Source organism: Talpa occidentalis, unplaced genomic scaffold (assembly GCF_014898055.3).
Source record: "Talpa occidentalis isolate TD23 unplaced genomic scaffold, MPIMG_talOcc4v2.1, whole genome shotgun sequence".
Classification (NCBI taxonomy): Eukaryota; Metazoa; Chordata; class Mammalia; order Eulipotyphla; family Talpidae; genus Talpa; species Talpa occidentalis.
The window spans coordinates 87,475,575-87,492,828 of NW_026555331.1; the positions used below are offsets into that span (position 1 = coordinate 87,475,575).

Sequence of the window (17,254 nt, forward strand, 5' to 3'; positions counted from 1 at the left end):
GAAGTACAGCTGGTAGTGGGGCTTTGCTGAATTATTCAAATTACGTTAGAAAGAAAGCTACCATACATCGAAACCAACACTAATTTTTCTTTTAAAAAAAAATCCACCAGACACATGCCAAACCACTGCGAGTGCATGGAATTCTGAAACCCGGCAAATGCAAGTTAACACACACTGGAGGTGGTGTCATGATGCGCCTGCATCCTCTATCTATCTCTTAACAGGAGTTGAAACAAGAAATTCTGCCAACGGGTCCCCCAGAACTATCCTTGGAAATGGGTTTCCTTGAGGGCTGCTGAACTTCAAGGGTTAATTATTTTCTCTCTTTAGAAAGTATTGACCCCATAGTAAACCGATTCCCGCAAGAGGAATTGGTAGGAGGGGCTTGAGTGAAAGGCAGCGCCCAGTCTCAGCGCCTACTACGCCTCCCCACGTTCGAACTTTCCCAGAGTTCGAGATGTAGTACTTGTTTCTGACCATATTTTCTATAGAGAGAGGGAAAGGAAGAGGGAGAGGGAAGAGGAAAGGATGGGAGAAAGGGAGAAGGAGGGAGGGAGGGAAGGAGGGAGAGAGAGAGAAAGAGAGAAAGAGAAGAGAAAACAATACAATAGCTGCTGGGAGGAGGGTTAAGGGGAAGATTTCTCTACGGTGCCAATAAGCATCTCATTATCTTAATGCAAAGGTTCCTGCCACCGCAGAAAGGTCTTCCTACACTGGGGTGAGGGAGCCAAAGATTTCTCAGGCTCCAAGACTTAACATCTCTAGCTGCTTCCAACATCTTCAGGGTCAGGAAACAGCGTCATCTATAGATAGAATAGCACTGCTTCTTGTGAGAGTTTTCCTTGGTGCTTTCCTAAATCACACAGTTCCTTGCCTCTGCAGCTCAGTTCTAGGTCTCATCCAATCATGCCCCTCCAAGCCAAGGTTGCTGGGTTTGGGCACCGCGGGCATTAGCTCTAAGATCAGCATCCCGCCCGCCCCTCCTCTTCTCCCCCCCACCCACCATCAGCTTGAGGTAAAAGGCCCAGCAGAAGAGCTCCAAGGGTCTCAGAAGCCAGTTATTCCGGAAACTTTCTCCCAACTGGAGGAAGATGTCCAAGGGGCTACCGTTTGAGAAATTCTGATTACACCTGCTTTTGTAAATGTCCGCAGACTTGTGATATTAAAGCAGCTCTGTACTGAACTCCACCTGCTCTCTCTTGACATCCCCAAACTTAAAATCATCAGCACAGGTAACGACATCAATGAATTAGCCTAGGACTAGCTTTGAGTAACAATTTTGAAATAGATTTTAGCTTGAACTCTCCAGCCAGCTCCCTTCACACCCTCAGAAACCTGGTCCTTTCACAGTCTCCAGTCACAGTCTGCACCAAATACATCAACAGCACAGAAAGAAAGAAAGACAAATCAAGTTTGTAAGAAGCTCATTCTCACCCCAATCCTTCTACTCACCAGAATGACAACCTTTCTTTTACTGTTAAAGGGGAATAAAGGTCAGAACTGAAAAAAATCTATAAAGCTAAGTTGCAGTTCATAATAAATTACGATAGCAATACATACAGCTTGGATAGTGGGAGAAGAGAAATATGAACTGTGCCTTGAAGTATGCAAGAAATAAAAACTTACCCCCAGTGAATATCTCTTAAGCAATGATCAGGGTCTAGAAATCTATACTGAACAGAAGCAGAGGAGAATATTTTTCTGAGTCTCAGGGCAGAAGCTCTTTCTCTATATTCTTGGTTGAGTGAGCACATCCAGGTGTGAAATTGTTTGCACACCCCAGCACCTCTTATATTGCCAGCAAAATTAGCTGTTATTACTGTCACTGTTTAGTGATGGTTAGCGTGATACAAAAAAAAAAAAACTGCTGTAATCAAGACCTGGCGCATCTTTGCAAATTACAGATAATTGTAAACGTCCAGATTATGATAATAGCATCCTAATCCAGCCTGCAATATAATTATTACAGAGTGTTACATCTGAAACTGTCCAGTAGGGCTAATTCAGCCATTATTTAGACCCTATTTTTGCACTGCAAATGGGTTGCTGAGTTGAAAATGTACGATTGTAATTTCACAGGGCACTCAATGAGTAATGGTATAGGAAGAGGAAAATACAAAAGTGAAATGTGAACAGTAGCGATCAAATCAAACCCTGAAGGACAAAAGACTGTTTGATTCATATGGAAAAAGAAGAGCAGGAATTAAGAAAATAGCAAATCAGTGGTCTGAAGCATTACGTGTCCAAATCTTCAAGATGTGTAGGGATGATGTGTTTGCAAGGGCTGCTGCATCTGCTGCTGCCTGGAGTCTGAAATCATTCTTTTCTTTTCTTTTAACCTCCTGTCTTTTTTTCCCCCCACTCTCCTAATGCGTTTCCTTGCTTTATATTTAAAAAAAAAAAAGTGCCCCTCCCCCAGGCAAAGAACATTTGTCAGTTTCACCATTGTTTCCTTGAAGGCAGCCCAGAGCGAGCTTGTCACTTGTTTATGAACATTTTCTTAAATGAATTTGCAATCTCTCCTGTCATCAGAGCAAAACGCCCTGGGTGCTTGCAAGTGTTCCTGCACTCCATCTCCATTCTCTTTCATTAAGAACAACTCATTGAGAGTCCTAAAGGATATTAGCAGAAAATGTATTAATTGCTGCTAATTAAATAAAACCTACTGGGAAGCTGTCTCCTCTGCTTGGCTTGGCTGGCTATTGGCTTTAATCTTATCATTAACTTTTATTAATTAAACCCCCCCCCATATAAACTAGTCCAGTTGTGTCTCTTGCTGCAAGATCTCCCATATGCTTTTTTGGGTGGATTACAGAAAGTCAGTTTTATGTAATTTTAAATAAAGGACTGGGCTACCCCTTGGTATTATTGTAAAAGAGCAAAACCAATCTCCTTGAAATATGGGAGGACCAAAGAGAGAAGAATTGCAAGTGAGCAAGAGAGTCTGGAGAGAGACTAGGACAGTGTGATCGGTTCAGACTGAGAGTCAGAATGAAGTCCTCGTTGTTGCTGTTGGGAGGATGAACCCGGCTTTCGCTGAGATTTCTGGAGTCTAGTTCTGGTTCTGGTCAGGGATACCTAAAGTCCTTATATCCCCAGGGGTTCAATTTTCCCACCATGAGCACAGAAAATTTCCTGGGCATCTTTTCCAGTTTCTAGACAGTGTTTGATGATTCTCCCTCCTCCCACCACCTCACAGACCGGGGAGCTGCCCAGTCAGGGCCACCCTGCAGGGTGGCAAGCAGGCTTCCTAACTCCTGTGAATTTAAGGGCAATAATGAAATGTCCCCTGTTTAGTGACCCCTGTTTGTAGATGAAAGTTGAGTCCATATCCTGCCTCTCCACCCCCCTTCTTCTCCCACCTTGCAAATGGCAAGTAGCAAAAATAGTCCTTGTATAACAATAAGCTTCCAGTGGCAGAAATCTGTCTTCTCACCTTTGCAAGAAAAAAAAAAAAAAAGCTTTAAAATAAATCATAGCCTGAGAACTGTTTACCGCCCTTCACCCCCACCCACTTCTTAAAAAAAAAAAAAATATATGGACTGTATCCGACGGAGATTCGACAGAGAATTGTTATGAAACTTGCAAGCGGGGGGTGTGTGTGCGCGCGCCCGCGCATTGATGTTATGAAGCCATTTTTTTTCCTTCCTGTGGGGAAAGGTCGTAATGTGTGGTATTTCACGGTTTTATATAAATCTTGGTTTAGGATGTGGAACAGACTCAATAATACATGTAGTTTTGGCAAAGAAACGCCTTCAGATCCCCATAAATCAGAAGTTCCAGCGAACAAAGGAGCAGAAACATTTAATTGCTGCCTAACAGGACTCTCATCTCCTTTAAAGAGAGACTCAAGTTAATTCTCCTGGTTCCTATCTTCACGGTTAGAACTCGACCTATAAAACATTATTACATTACAGCCGGCAATACTGGATGATTGAAAGGGATGGTTCTCTCCCCGCCACCCCCTCGCAGTAGATACAATGTATACTCTCAGCCTTGTACCACTGGGGAACTAAAAACTTGTCAGATGCAAAAGAAAATGCGGGTGGTGGGGGGCGGTTACAGGGCTGCGTAGAAATATTTAGCCAATCACACATGTGCTACCGCTATCTGGGCTGTTTTCGAGGCCCAGAGTTCACTGTGACTGAAAAAAATCAAGCACGGTATGCGAGGACCGCGGGCAACCTGGAGTCGCGAGCTAAGGGGGGTGGTGGGGGGAGCAAATCGCAGCGCCCCCTCCCCAACCTCCAGGGAGGCGGGAGTCTCCACTCACTGCTGCTTGTGTGTGGGGGTGGGGTAGAGGGTTGCTTAAGGGTGGAGGAGAGGGGTGACCGCGGGCGGATCCGCCGGCGTGGCGCGCTTCCCAGAGGTGCCGGAGGGCGTCTACCCTCAGGGCGTGCCTCGCGGGAGAGCTGGAGAGCTCCGGGCTGGCGAGATCCCAGTGGCCAGGGGGAGGCGCGCCATCCAAGGGGTTGCGGGCAGGGGAGGGCAGGAGAGTGGTGGTTGAATAACCCTAAAGGTCCCTCTCCTCGAATAAAAGGAAGCGTTGGAGGACTTGGGGGGTGGGCAAGAGAGGGGGTAGTGACCAGGGTTGCCGGAGGCACCCCCAAGAGCTCAGGAGACGGAGCAGTGCCTAGGCGGGCTAAGCTGTAGGGCCCTCAGGGAGGAGGCTACCACTACTTGGCCTGGGCGCACTGTGGGTGACTCCCAAGACAGCGCGGCCGGAGGCCCCGAGAGCGGTGGGCGTCCGTTGGGATCAAAGAAGCTAAAGGAGGCCAGCCAGCGAGAGAGTCGGGGATTGTGGGATAGGAGCTGTGGATAAGAGAAAGAATTGGTATAGGCGGCGAGATCCTGGCTTGACCTGTGTCGCCACGAGGGGGTGTGTGCGTGTGTTAGAGTGCGGGTCAACACGCTCCTGTCCCAGGCTGAGGCTTGGGTGGATCCGAGTGTGGGTGGACAGGCTCCCGGGTGGGTGCCCCGACGGGAGGGGGAGAGAGTGAGATCAAGGGCAGCGAGGTCTGCGGGTTCCTCCATGTGTGTGTGTCTCAGGCCCTGTGGCTCAGCACTGGAGCCGCCTGGCACCCACAGGAATGCGACTTCTCTCGGCTCCCTAGGCCACCCCCCTATTCCACAAGGAGGTGGCCGCCAGGAAAAAAAGGGGGGGCGTAGGGCAGCAATCCTCAAACAAAGGCCAATTTATCTGATCTCTTACTGGAGGGCCCTGGAGGCTGTCCGGGCACCCGAGGAATCGCACTGGCCCTGCCAGCAGTCCTGGGCCTCCTGGGCTTTGTGAGGAGGTCTGAGATAGGAGTGGGAGCTTGGGAGTGTGTGTGTGTATGTGTGTGTGTGTGTGTGTTTGAAGAGATCCACCGAAATAAAATTAAGTCTTACAGTGGGACTGATTCAGCTTGGGAGCACTAGTCTGAAAAGCAGGCAAGTGGAGACTGGAAGGGGCAGGCAGAGGAGATGGCCAGTGAAGTCAAGGAAAGTGGGGTCTGGCAGACCCAAAAATATTTGGGGGGATGCTACACGTTTATATTAGACATAGGAATAAACAATGGCTAGAAGGAGGGAGGGTAGGAGGGAAGGCAAAGGAGAGAAACAGCACATAGATATTTTTAGACTTAGCTGAGGATCTGTTATTTTTACATCCTTGGGCGCAGGACTGCAGGGAGTTAAATTCCCCCGGGAGAATCCCCATGGTGCCAGGGAAAACCCGCTGCAGACTGATTTGTCAGAATATTTTTGTCCACGACTCCCGGACCAAGTTAAAAAAAAAAAAAAAAAGTCCCGCGCAAGAGAAGAAACCATTGCAGTGGAAGAAGTGAGGTTAACCCAAGGGAAGGAATCCTGAAACCAAGTCTATCGCGCGACGTTTGGCATGCCGGCATCGCGAGGAGGCTTGGGCGTTGTTAACAAGAAGTGTCAAGGCTGGAGGTGAAAGAGTGAAGAACTTCTCTCGTTTTTCTGAGAGTGTCCGAATTCACCCTTCCTGCTGCTTGACAGCGAATGGGGATAGTAGTGAAAGGATCTCCTTTTCCATGCCAGGAGTGGAGGTGGGGAAAAGACCGGGTGGCTGGGAAAATATTTGGCCTCTGCATGTGCAGAAAGAGAAGGCATGTTCCAAGCATATTCTTACCGCTCTCAGGCAGCCGGTGGGTGGGAAATGTTAGAATTCTACAGTGGGTGCGCCCCCTTATATCCCCCAAACACGCTCCGGGATCAGTGAGAGGCGCCCGCTCTCTGGAAACCGCTGGCGCAGGTTTCCCCAGGCCGGATTTGCACGAAAGAAAGAGCTGGCTCTAGGTGTAATGGAAACTCCCGAAATCCTTACTAGCAAAGAAGGAAAAAGCAGGAAATAGATCCTGCCACCTCTTCCCCCATCCTCCAATTCTCTGCCAGTTCGGAAAACCAAGTGGGGCGTCCTAAGACTCCCCCCGCCCCAAGTGCCTCGCCTCCCGGAACTTCTTCGGAGAACGCACGGCACCAGTGGCACAGAGAGAGGGAAAACCTGGGTGGAGGCGTTGGGGTGGGGAAGAGGAGGGTCCGCAGATCCGCACAGATCGCAGCCGGAATGCTGCCCCAGGGTCGGGCGAAGGGCGCCTGAGAGACCCGCCAAACCATTGACTCCCCCAAAGTCCCAACTGTTCCAAACAGGCAGGCTTGAAAGAAAAGGGGGGAGAGAAAGAAGAAATAAAGGAGAAAGAGAAAAGAAAGGAGAGGGAACACACACAGGTAAATCCCCCTCAGGGCTCACAGCGTGCCTTTTCAGGTCTAAGAAATCCTCAGATGACAGGATGTAATTTTTTATGTTCTAATCCCCCCCTCCAAGCTCTTTTGTCACATTTATTGCTGCCGACTTCCTAGCTGTAAAATATTTCTCATACATCTTGTAATTTCCAACATATGATTGCTCCTGTTATCCCCCAAAAAACAGATTTAGGGGCACTAAATAACAGTCTGAGGATATGTCTGCAATTCAGGCCTGGGATCTCATATCTAGACTCAGGTAGCTCTGGTCACACTGTTGATGTCTATATGCAAAGGTGTTGGAAGAAGGACCTGCCTTAGCCCAAGGTTGTTGCAAGCCTCCTCTCTGGTCCAAGGAAGACTTTACAAAGGAGAAATCCCTGCAAACACATTCAATTTCCCATGGTTTGGAACCTGCTTTGCCACCGTTTTATGTAAAAGCAGAGCAGACGACACTCCTTACTGAAAAAGCCAGAGGGGTGAAGAGAATAGAGAAAAATATTATATTAAGAATATTACCTCACATGAAAGGAAATCAACATGGAATCAACATGGGCCCATAATGCTTCCATTCCTTCCCTTACTTGGTAGGGGAAGGGATGCTCCCCTCTGACTCTCCCCTCCCTTTGCCCTGCTGGGCTACTGATTTTGGCCCATCATTGTTCTCAAGTCCTCTGATACCTGCCTTTCTCCCAAAGAACTCAGAGAAATTTATGATCATACACCCAGGATTCCATTGCTCTACCATTTGTCATGTGACAAACATCTCAGATTAATATATATATATATATATATATAATAGGAATAAGGGGAAATTTCTTCTTTTCATTTTCTCATCTCTGGAAGCTCCCTTTGAAGGGAGTGTAATTTGTCTAATTGCTCTGGCAATACACAGAGGCTGATGGGGGGGGGTGCAGTTTTCCAAGATAATTGCTTTGAGCTTAGAACTCAGAGGGGTTATTGAGGGATTTCTGTTGCTTTCTTACTCACACACAGGGTGGAAGGGATGTGTTTAGATTCCAGCATTACTTTCTACCTGAAACAATTTGGGGTTAAAGTTAAAATTATCAAAAAAATTTTTTCTGGTTAGGCAAAAACAAAACAAAACAAACAAAAATAAACCCCCGAACACCCACCTAAATATATATCATATGGTAGTACTATAAACAGCCCACCTATGGATATAGACATACAAAGTACAGGATCCAATAAATACACATGTACAGTTCTGCATCCATGCAGTCCCCAATTTCTGCTTTCCTTTGTGCCTTGTTGGACCTCTGCAGAATGTGTCTTCCTTTCATTGCCTGCATAAAACTTCACTAGCCCCATTATAAGGGGACAAGGGGAGTATTTTTTAAAACCATTTTGCTTTCATGGTCGAAATAATTTTATTTATCCAGAATATACAGTTTAATTCCTCTATCTACACGTATTTACATGGTTAAAATAACATTGAAAAAAGTCTTTTGAAAAGTTGAGGTCATAAATTTCAAGGCACCATTGATAGTGTCCACAGTTGCGCAAAAAAGTTCGTCTGTTAAAAAAGGGGGTATGGGAGTCCTTTGAAATGCAATAACTTACATGCAAAAAAAAAAAAAAAGCTTTACACATGAATCTTTTTTGTTTCCGTTTTCCAAACTTCCCCATATGAATTCCTTTCTTTATGATTTTTCTAAAACAGCAAAAACACAGTAGTCCCAAAAAAGAGAGCAAGAGAAAGTGGCCGTTCTAATAGAGTGTCCCGGAGGCCAACGCCAGCGGGTGCTGTAAGGAGCCGGGTGGCGGCAGGTGGGAATTGATCGAGCTGGCAGCGCTCGGGTACCAGGAAGCCGAGTTCTCCAGGTAGCTGGACGCGGGGGACTGGTTGGAGGTCGGCGGGTGGGCATGAGGGTGGTGGCTGAGCGAGCGGGACGAGCCCTGAGGCTCCCACACCGCCGGAGACTGCGGCGAGTTACACGCCATAGGGTCGCTGGAGCTGGGGCTGTGCTCCGGGGGCATCTCCCCGTTTTTCATGATCTTCTTGATCTTGGATCTTTTGTTCTGAAACCAGATTTTCACCTGGGTGGGGGAACAAAGGCACACGTTACCGGGACACTCTGAGGCCTCCCGCGCCTTCCCGGGGCTGCGACCCGAGGCATCTTCGGCTCCCCAGCGGCCTGGCTCCGGCGTCTGCCCGCAGCTCGCCGGCTGCCGTCAGGGGGCCGGACCTGAGGCCCAGCCTAGAAGGCTGACCCCAGAGGGCGCCCTGGAGGGCTGGGCGCGCACCGGCCGCCGCGAGGGCACGACCCCAAGGCTTTAGTCTTTTGTCTGCGCTGGGAGGGGCGCGAGTGTCCGCGGCGGCGTGCGCGCACGAGGCCCGGGCGAGGCGCACGGAAGGCGCCCGGCGAAGGCCTCGGGAACAATGGCTGCGGCGCGGCGCGCCAGGGGCCCGGGGTCGGCCTCAGCGCGAGCCTTAAGGGCAAGGAAGAGTCTCCCAATCTCCCACCGACTCCCTGCACCCCCCTCCTCAGCTCCTCGAGGTCAGAATCCGCTTGCATTCGTGGGCGGCGAGTCAAATATACTTTCCTCTCCTACCGGGCCCGTGCGGGTTGGAGTGGGAGTGAGGGGCACGGGTGGACTGGGGAAAGATTTCCCCGTACAACAGCGCCCCCCGCGCCCTACCTCACGACCCTAGGGTGCTGAGGCCTGAAGCTCCGCGGGAGCTGGGCGTGACCCTTCTGCTTTTCTGACCCGAGGCGACGTCCTCGGCCTCCTCGAGACGTGAGGCCGCGGGGCCCTGCTCACCCAGAGAGACTGCATTGTGCACAGAATCAGGCGGCTTCCCGAGGCAGCGAGAGCGTCCTGGGGAAAAAAACCCTCCTTGTTTTCAATCTAGGAAATTGGCCCCTCGCCCCCGGAAGCTCGAAATGGGAGACGTCTCGGGACCCACGACGCCTCCATCCCTTGCTCGCCATCGCCTGGCGGCGACCCCCGGCCTGACTCTCGGAGGGAAGGGCGCGGGGTAGGTGTCTTTCCTTTTTCTGAGAGTGCCTCGCGAGCGCTATCGAATTGGCCTCAGCCCGACGGGGCCGACCCGCGCGATGCGGCCAGACGGGCAGCCGAGGCGGGGCTGGGGCCGCAGCGGCCGGGTTTACCTGTGTTTGCGTCAGTCCCAGCGAGGCGGCCAGCTCGGCGCGTTCGGGCAGGGCGAGGTACTGAGTCTTCTGAAACCTTCGCTGCAACGCGGCCAGCTGAAAGCTGGAATAAATAGTCCTGGGTTTACGAACTTTCTTTGGTTTGCCGTTCACCATCCTCACCTCGGGCTCGGCCACTTCTTTCTCTAAATAATCAAAACAGACCAGATTAGAGCTTGTCAGCAGACAATGGCCCCTTTGCAGAACATGCACAGTCCTTGAATTTCCTCCCGTGCAGCCTGCACTAGTTCCCGATAGCACAACCACTTCACAAGACCACAGAAATATGCTCCTCCCCCCAACAATGGAAAAGCCAGGTAGTCGCTGATGATTCCCTGCTCTTCATTCAGGTTCTCTTGGGCTTCTGCACCGCGCTTAACAGCCGGGTTCCCTTCTTGGAGTCCAGGGTTTAGCCTTTGCAGAGGTCGCCGATTCCCCCGGACTTGTTTTTAAGCCCACCCTGTGCTCACCCGCGTTTCTGGGGTGAGCATGATTAGCCCCTCCCGGAACTTAAAAGGGGAGGCCCTGGGCCGTGACCCCCCTTCTGTCAGCGTCTGTTCGGGCGCCCGCAGAGGCCAGACGCATGGGCAAGGAAGACGCTAACCGAGGTCTCCAAAGTTCAAAGACCCACAAGCAAACTATGCTCCTTCAATTCCGCAGCAAGCAGTCGGGGCCGCTGGAGACAGAGGGCCGATTATGCAGCCCCCATAATCTCCCTGCAGATCGGCGAGGGCACAGATGTGTCTGGTTTCTTTTACAAATAGACTTAATAAGTTCTTAGCCAAAAGGAAAAAATCTTTCACTTGTGCAGGAAATAGAGGGACAGTGAAAGGAACGAAGACACTCCACACAGGCTCTCTTTTAAAGTTCACCAAGAGCGACAAATTGACAAGGAACTGATGATGGAGTGTTTCGTAGGAAAGGGGCGCAGGTCAGGAGGAATTTCTAAAAGACGTGAGCGTCAGGGGTGGAAGACTTTCCCAGATCATGTTTTACAAACATGCCCTGGGGCTGTATGTCCCCTTCCCCCAAATTACCACCTTATCAGAAGTGTCCATCTCTGGTCTGAGAGAGAGAGAGAGAGAGAGAGAGAGAGAGAGATTTTCTTGGGAGAGGAAGGGTGGGGAATGAGGACTCTGGTCTCCACTCTGCCAGCATAGGGGGTGCTACTATTAGCAGGATTATTAATGTGCTGTTAGGAATAGATCAAACCTGACCAGCAGTAAAACCTCTCCAAGGAGACCTCATGCCTCTCTTTTACTGCCCAAGCGCACGCACCCTCTTAAACTCTCCAATTAAGTTTCAAGCAGAGGGGCAAAAAGGAGGGGGGAGGGATAAATTTTAGGCACCTACGGAAAGAGAAAAAAATCGCTCCAATAATGTGACCCCTGAGCAACCCTCTTCTACCTTTAAATGGCTTTTTGTTTTTGGAAATGCCTTGGATAAACCGCAAGGCCCTGGGCGCGCTCTTCTTGGGGCTGGCTACAGCCCTCCAGCTTCCCACCCCCACTTCGCGCTCCCAGTGCGGACACGGTGCTGGCTGGTGGCTGCTCACACTAATCCCGACAGAGTCTTTGAGGTGGACTTCCACTAGCACCGACCGGAGCACGCGGGCTAGGATTGTTTGCAACTAACCTCCCCTTTATTACGCAAAGGCCACTTGGGCTCCTGGATTCTTCTTTCCACCCCTACCCCCTTTCCAGCTGAGTTGGCTTCCAGACCAGTCAAGCTGGCAATCCAGCGACTGAGGGCCTCCCTGAGGGTACAGACGGAGGGAGACTCCGGTCCGACCCCCTGCCCCCCACCCCCAGTCTTGTCTTAGGAATCCTAAAATAATGGCCCAGACACCTCTCTGGGTTGCAAAGTTCCGACACCAAGTCCTTCCTGCCAGGGGCTCCCCCCTTGCAGTAGACGGCGCGGCCCCGAATCTCCCACCTCGCCTCGCCCTCCCGAGTCCGGGCTCCCCCTGCATCTTACCTGGCTGGCTGGTGGCGCTCGGGACGCGGTTGTAGGCGCCGCCGTACTGGTGGTAGGGGCTGGGGTAGCTGTAGTCGGTGTAAGATTTGGCAGGGTAGCTCCCGGCGGAGCCGTTCACGCCGTGGTACTGGTACTGGTAGGGGTTGAGCGCTTTGCCGTAGGAAGCCGAGGTAGGAGAGCAGTAGCCGTGCGGGGCGGCCCCCGTGGGGCTGTAGTAGTCGGGATCCGTGGCCGACGACTCGGGCAAAGTTGGCGATTCCTGAGACGGATGATGCATGGCTGCGGACGTCTGGAACGGAGCTTGGAAGTCGCCGGATCGGATGCTGGGGACCCTTCTGTCAAACACTCCTGTCATTGCGCGCGGGCGGCGGCGGCTGTCCGGGCTGCTGTGGCGGCGGCTGCTGCCGAAGTTGGCTGTGGGGCGGCTCCGGGCTAAGCAGACATGGCTGAGGGAGGAGGAGGAAGAGGAGGAGGAGGAGAAAAGGCGGCGGCGGCGAGGAGGAAGCTGGGAGTCGCGGAGGCTCGGTCTCCGGCGGGCTGACTGCTGGCTGAGGCGCAGCACAGCCTTGGTTAAATCCTTAATTGCGCGCTTACGCACAGCGGGGTGGATCGGGTTCCATTGGCCAGGGCCTCCGGAGCAGCAGCAACACCCTAACTCGTCCAACTAGTTTTAGCACAACAAAGCATTGCTTAAAAAAAGAGGGAGAAAAAATGGAAGCGGGGGTGGGGGGGGGGGAGTGAGGGTGCGCGCGCGCGCGTGCGTGCGTGTCTGTGTGTTGTTGCTTGTTGGGGGATGGGGGGGGTCTCAGTCAATCTGTTTTCAGTGAATATCAAAGACAACGCAGAAGCCCCAACACTCAGCTCTGTAATGTCTGGAGACAAAAGTGTTCCAATCAGCAAGCTGTTTCAGAAAGCGCACGTGTTTTGGGAAGGAGGTCTGCGATGGTCTTTCCTGTGGGCTGCTCCAGGGGCGAGGGTGGAATTGAACACTGATAGTGAACCGGGGAGTCCAAGAGGCGAGCAGGGATGCCAGGGGAAGGTGAGGTGGGACAGAGAACAGTATTTTTAGTGGGATGCTGGGAACCAATTTGTAACTTACGTGTGTTGAAAATTTACTTTTTGGGGAAAGACTGACAGATATCCTTTGCACCACGTGAGTATTTCTCAGGCAAGGGCTGGATAGGGGTGCTCAAGGATGCATGTTTCCATTCATCCATTAATAGCAGAGAGGATGCCTAAACCCTAAATCCTTACAATGACTTTTTTAAACATCTTTGTCTTGAGCACAAATGGAGTATGATACCCCAATCTTTGTTGCTGGCCCCCAAGAATAGTGGGCAGACCCACATTTTGTTCAATATTATTGTCTATTTGGATGCCATTGGACTAGAGAGTCTGTAACTATATTCATTGGTCAAAGACTTGCAAAAAAGGAATAATCTGCTTGGGACTAATTATTCCTCCTGGACTAAGTGGAAACCCCAAGAATGAGAAGTATATGTGGATCTAAGCCCCCTTCTCTTTTTGGTAAGCTGAATGAAGCCCACAGATTTCCCTCTCCCAGCTCATGGATGTGGCACTGGACATTCTGCCTTTCCATTCCCCAGGTCCAGGTTTCCGTACCTTCCATGCCTTTATTCCCTGCCCCAAGATTTTTTAGCTCATAAGAAAAGAGGTAAAGGGGTCAGGAATCAAACACTTGGTATTTGTGGTATTTCACCACTCTCCATTTCCCCTGCTCTCAAATAGGCAGCTCCAGAGTTGAATCCTGATTTGGGCCCTGCAAGCATTTTCCTCCAGGTGGTGGGAGACTAGGAATCTGGAAGCTCCATCTCCCTCCCTCCCCCATCTGAAGAAGAAAGTGTGTGCACTAATTGTGTCTAACGTTAGGTTAGCCTTATTTTGCCTGTGGATCTACTCAATACCCAGTGCAGGCTGGCAGGAAGAGCAGTGAGGCATCTGGAACCTGGAACAGGATGACAACCTAGCCCCAGAACTCCAAAGCAAGCGGAGGCCACAGCACTGCTCTTTGGGGGCAACTTCAGTGCTGATGACCTTAGGGAAGGGGTGTGTGTGTGTGTGTGTCACAGGGTTGCACACCACTCCCTCTCCCCCATTCTGCTGCAGTGTGGCCAACGCTGCTCAGATCATCTCTGAGCTAGATGCTCTGTGTACAGAACCACGGCTATCCACCCATCCTCACCCCATGTTGTCGATTTTTGGCATAACTGTTCACCCATTAAAGTTAGTCTGGGATTAAGATGAACTACAGCGTGTCCGGGGAATGCTTTCTACCCCGGAGGGCTTGCAGTCCTGGCCTCTGCTCTGAAGAAGTTCTTGGCGCCCATCGAGTCACTTTACAGTCGTCCTGTAATTTAATTACACGAGTCACTTCCCCAAATCAATGTCAGGGGATGATTCAAAGCACCTGCAGGCAAAGGCTAGTGGCACTAGGAGCAGGATGGCTTTCCACTGGTGCCCTCACTCCTGGCGTTTTTCATTTATTACAGATTTAAAAGTTACCATGTGGAAGGGAATAAGGTCAATATGGTTAATGCTGAATAGGGTGTTCTTAGCAATGTCCATAAGCCCTTGCTGAGAAGGCAGATTTCAACCAGAATGGGGTTGGAAGCTGCTGCATTTGGGCAAAATTTGGAAATTTAGTTTCTGGACCTTGCTGGATTTCACTTTCCCTCTCCATTAAAGAAGAGGATGGGGGCAGGAGGGAAGAATTTAATTTCTTTGTTTCAATGCCTAAGGTTGTTCTGCCCTCCAGACTCCAGTCACTTGTAGGAGGCACTTTGGGGTGAGACCCCCAAATTGGGGTGTATCTCCGAAGGTCCAGAGCCTCGATTTTCTTGACTTTGTTCTGCTTCGTTTCCAGGTTGACCCAGCTTCCCCCTACTCATAAAAGCAGCGGGAGGGAAAAGAAACACTGAGTTAAAAGGAGCCTGAATCTTTTGACAATTCAATCCCATTTTATTTCACATTTTAGTCATCGTGGCTCTACTGGCGCTATGCACAGTCTTTCCCCGGGATCTGGTGAGGGCGTGGGACCCACACTCTTCGTGCACACGCACTGAATAGCCCAGCTCTCATGGTAGCAACTTTTGCTGGCACTTAGGATAGTCTAACACCAAAACCCCGAACTTTGTCCTAAGACCAGCGGGAGGAACGCTCTTTCAAAACCCACCCACAGGCCCCACAGTACCAAATATCGCCAAGAGCGCTCCCCACTGAGAGACGCAGGAAGAATATGGGTGATTGCATGTCTTAGTAGCCGAAATTTGCTAGGGACGAGAGGGGGAGTGGGGAACGGACCCTAAGAGAAGTGCAAGTCTTTACCATGAGCGCCACCCAGTGTCCGCGAGGAGCAGCGCGCAAATAGCAATCGCACTTGAAGCTCTGTCCTGGGGCTGACATCGTAGGCAACTCCTGCAGGTTTGAATCCATTACCACGTGGCTTTCCTTCTCTCAGCTTCCAGCAACTCTTTCTCCCCACTCTCACGCCCTTTCGTTCCTTTCCTTAATTCCGTGCACATTCAAACTCTTTTCCCCTTCCACGGAATCACTTTTTTTGGGTCTCGGCACCACATCCTGTGATTTGGGGGAGTAATGTCTTGTGTTCAATCCCCTCATCTGAGAAGACTGGAAATAGTCAAGGATGACCCTCATTTCCTAGACAGTTCTGGAGAGTCAAACCTCCTGTAGCTACATAAGGCTCTCTGGTGACTGCCAATCATTTCGTATATCTATGAAGTAGAAAGCTACTAGTTTGTGGGGACAGTGCCAGGGAAAGGTGTGTTTGTGTGTGTGTGTGTAAATAATTTTAATAACTGCACTAACTTAGTTTTCTCTCTGCCCATCTGGAAATCTGTTTATTCATAGAGATACCAAAAATAGAACTTTCAAGCCTTTGAGCTTGAAATTCAGACAAATCAGAGAACTTGAAAATATTTAATTTATGAATTTAAGATCTTTTCAATATAGAAATTACGGTTCCTTTTATTGGACACATTGTATATATCTTTCAATGTACATAATTCAGGGAGATAAAGGATGCTACAACGTGATACTAGCATTATAGCTGCAAACTTGATATAAACAATGTTTTTTTTAATTTAGAATTTTTATCAGCATACTGTCTACCTGTTTTTTAAAATTCCTGCTTTGAGATCAGGTTTATTTCTTCTTTTATTTGCAATGTTTTAGCCATTGCTTTTATCTTTCCAGTGAAAAATGCCCTCAGGGCTACTGACCATATTACATCTTTATTGGTCACATCCATTTAAACACCTTACGTCCCAGATATCTCAAACACATCTGTAGAGGCAGGGATGGCCACGGTGCAGGTTTTCTGATCCAGCAGACTGGGTAAAGGAGGAGTCAGAGTCCTCAGTGGCTTTTGCAGCTCTTTTATTTAGATTTACCAGGCATATCGCAGGCAGGGGTGCTGGGGGGCTGGGAGGCTGCCAGTTCTCCCAGCCCCCAGCAAATCTCACTCTCTCTGGGCTCTCTGGCATTCTCTCTGCTTCTTTCTCAGCTTCTCTTTAGGCTTCTGTGGGCGTCCCCGTGAGGCCGCCCTTAAAAGCCCAGTCTGAGGGCCTCCCCGGTGGCGTAGCGGTTGGGCGCTGGGTTGCGAAGCTGCCTGCGGCCTCTGTGGCGCCGGTTCGATCCCTGGCTGCTCCCCGGCCACCGGAGGAGGGTCCCACATGGCGCGCATGTGGGTCTCTCCTGCCGCCCGTTGCTCCCCTCAGCAGTGTGCTTCGGTCCTTCTGCCTGCTCTGCTCCCCGCTCTGGCTCTGGTGAATTCTCTCACCCTCCCGCGCTTCTGACTGTACCCAGTGCTTGTATAAATAAATAAATAAATAAACCTTAGGAAAAGAAAAAAGAAAATTAAAAAAAAAAAAAAAAAGCCCAGTCTAAGCCCAGGTGAATCCCATCTACCTATGCCCACACCCTACTCCAGGTGTCCGCCATTAGGATGCATTTGGGACCGCAGGGTTCTGCCATCTATTCTGATGGCGGGAGGGCAGAAAAGCCTGATACTTTTTACCTTACTCTACAACATCCAAAGCTGGTTACACCCACCACACATTTGTGGTGCTAGATCTGGGTAATATTTTTATTTACAATGGAGCTTCACTTTTCTTTGAGTGAAGGTACTCAATAACTTAAGGTAACAATCCTGAAACATTCAGCTGAATATCTGTCAGGAAGAAACACACCTCCATGAATTGGGATAAGATGAAAGACAGGAGTGATGATTGCCAAAGAAGTAAAGAATTTCAAAAATATCACAACTTGTTGGTTATTGGCTTTGGCAACTTAACCAAATGGCTTTTGTGTCT

At 50.0% G+C, this 17,254-nt stretch overlaps 1 protein-coding gene across 1 annotated transcript; it reads right to left on the reverse strand.

Annotated features, from left to right (window-relative positions):
- Positions 1 to 8,122: 8,122 nt before the first annotated feature.
- On the reverse strand, positions 8,123 to 12,562 carry DLX5 (distal-less homeobox 5). The gene is made up of 3 exons (XM_037512900.1): positions 11,904 to 12,562; positions 9,888 to 10,072; positions 8,123 to 8,811 (listed from the first exon to the last, which is right to left on the reverse strand). Exons 1-3 carry the CDS (start codon positions 12,256 to 12,258, stop codon positions 8,482 to 8,484), a joined length of 870 nt encoding a protein of 289 aa, XP_037368797.1. The 5' UTR covers positions 12,259 to 12,562; the 3' UTR covers positions 8,123 to 8,481.
- Between the last annotated feature and the right edge of the window lie 4,692 nt (positions 12,563 to 17,254).

Bases quoted from the DNA above. Each gene is read 5' to 3' on its own strand.
- DLX5 (XM_037512900.1), bottom strand. From the start codon at position 12,258: ATGACAGGAGTGTTTGACAGAAGGGTCCCCAGCATCCGATCCGGCGAC. The intron at 10,073-11,903 runs GTAAGATGCAGG...TTGATTATTTAG, and splicing joins GAGCGCCACCAGCCAGCCAG to AGAAAGAAGTGGCCGAGCCC. The intron at 8,812-9,887 runs GTAAACCCGGCC...TCCCCCACCCAG, and splicing joins TGGGACTGACGCAAACACAG to GTGAAAATCTGGTTTCAGAA.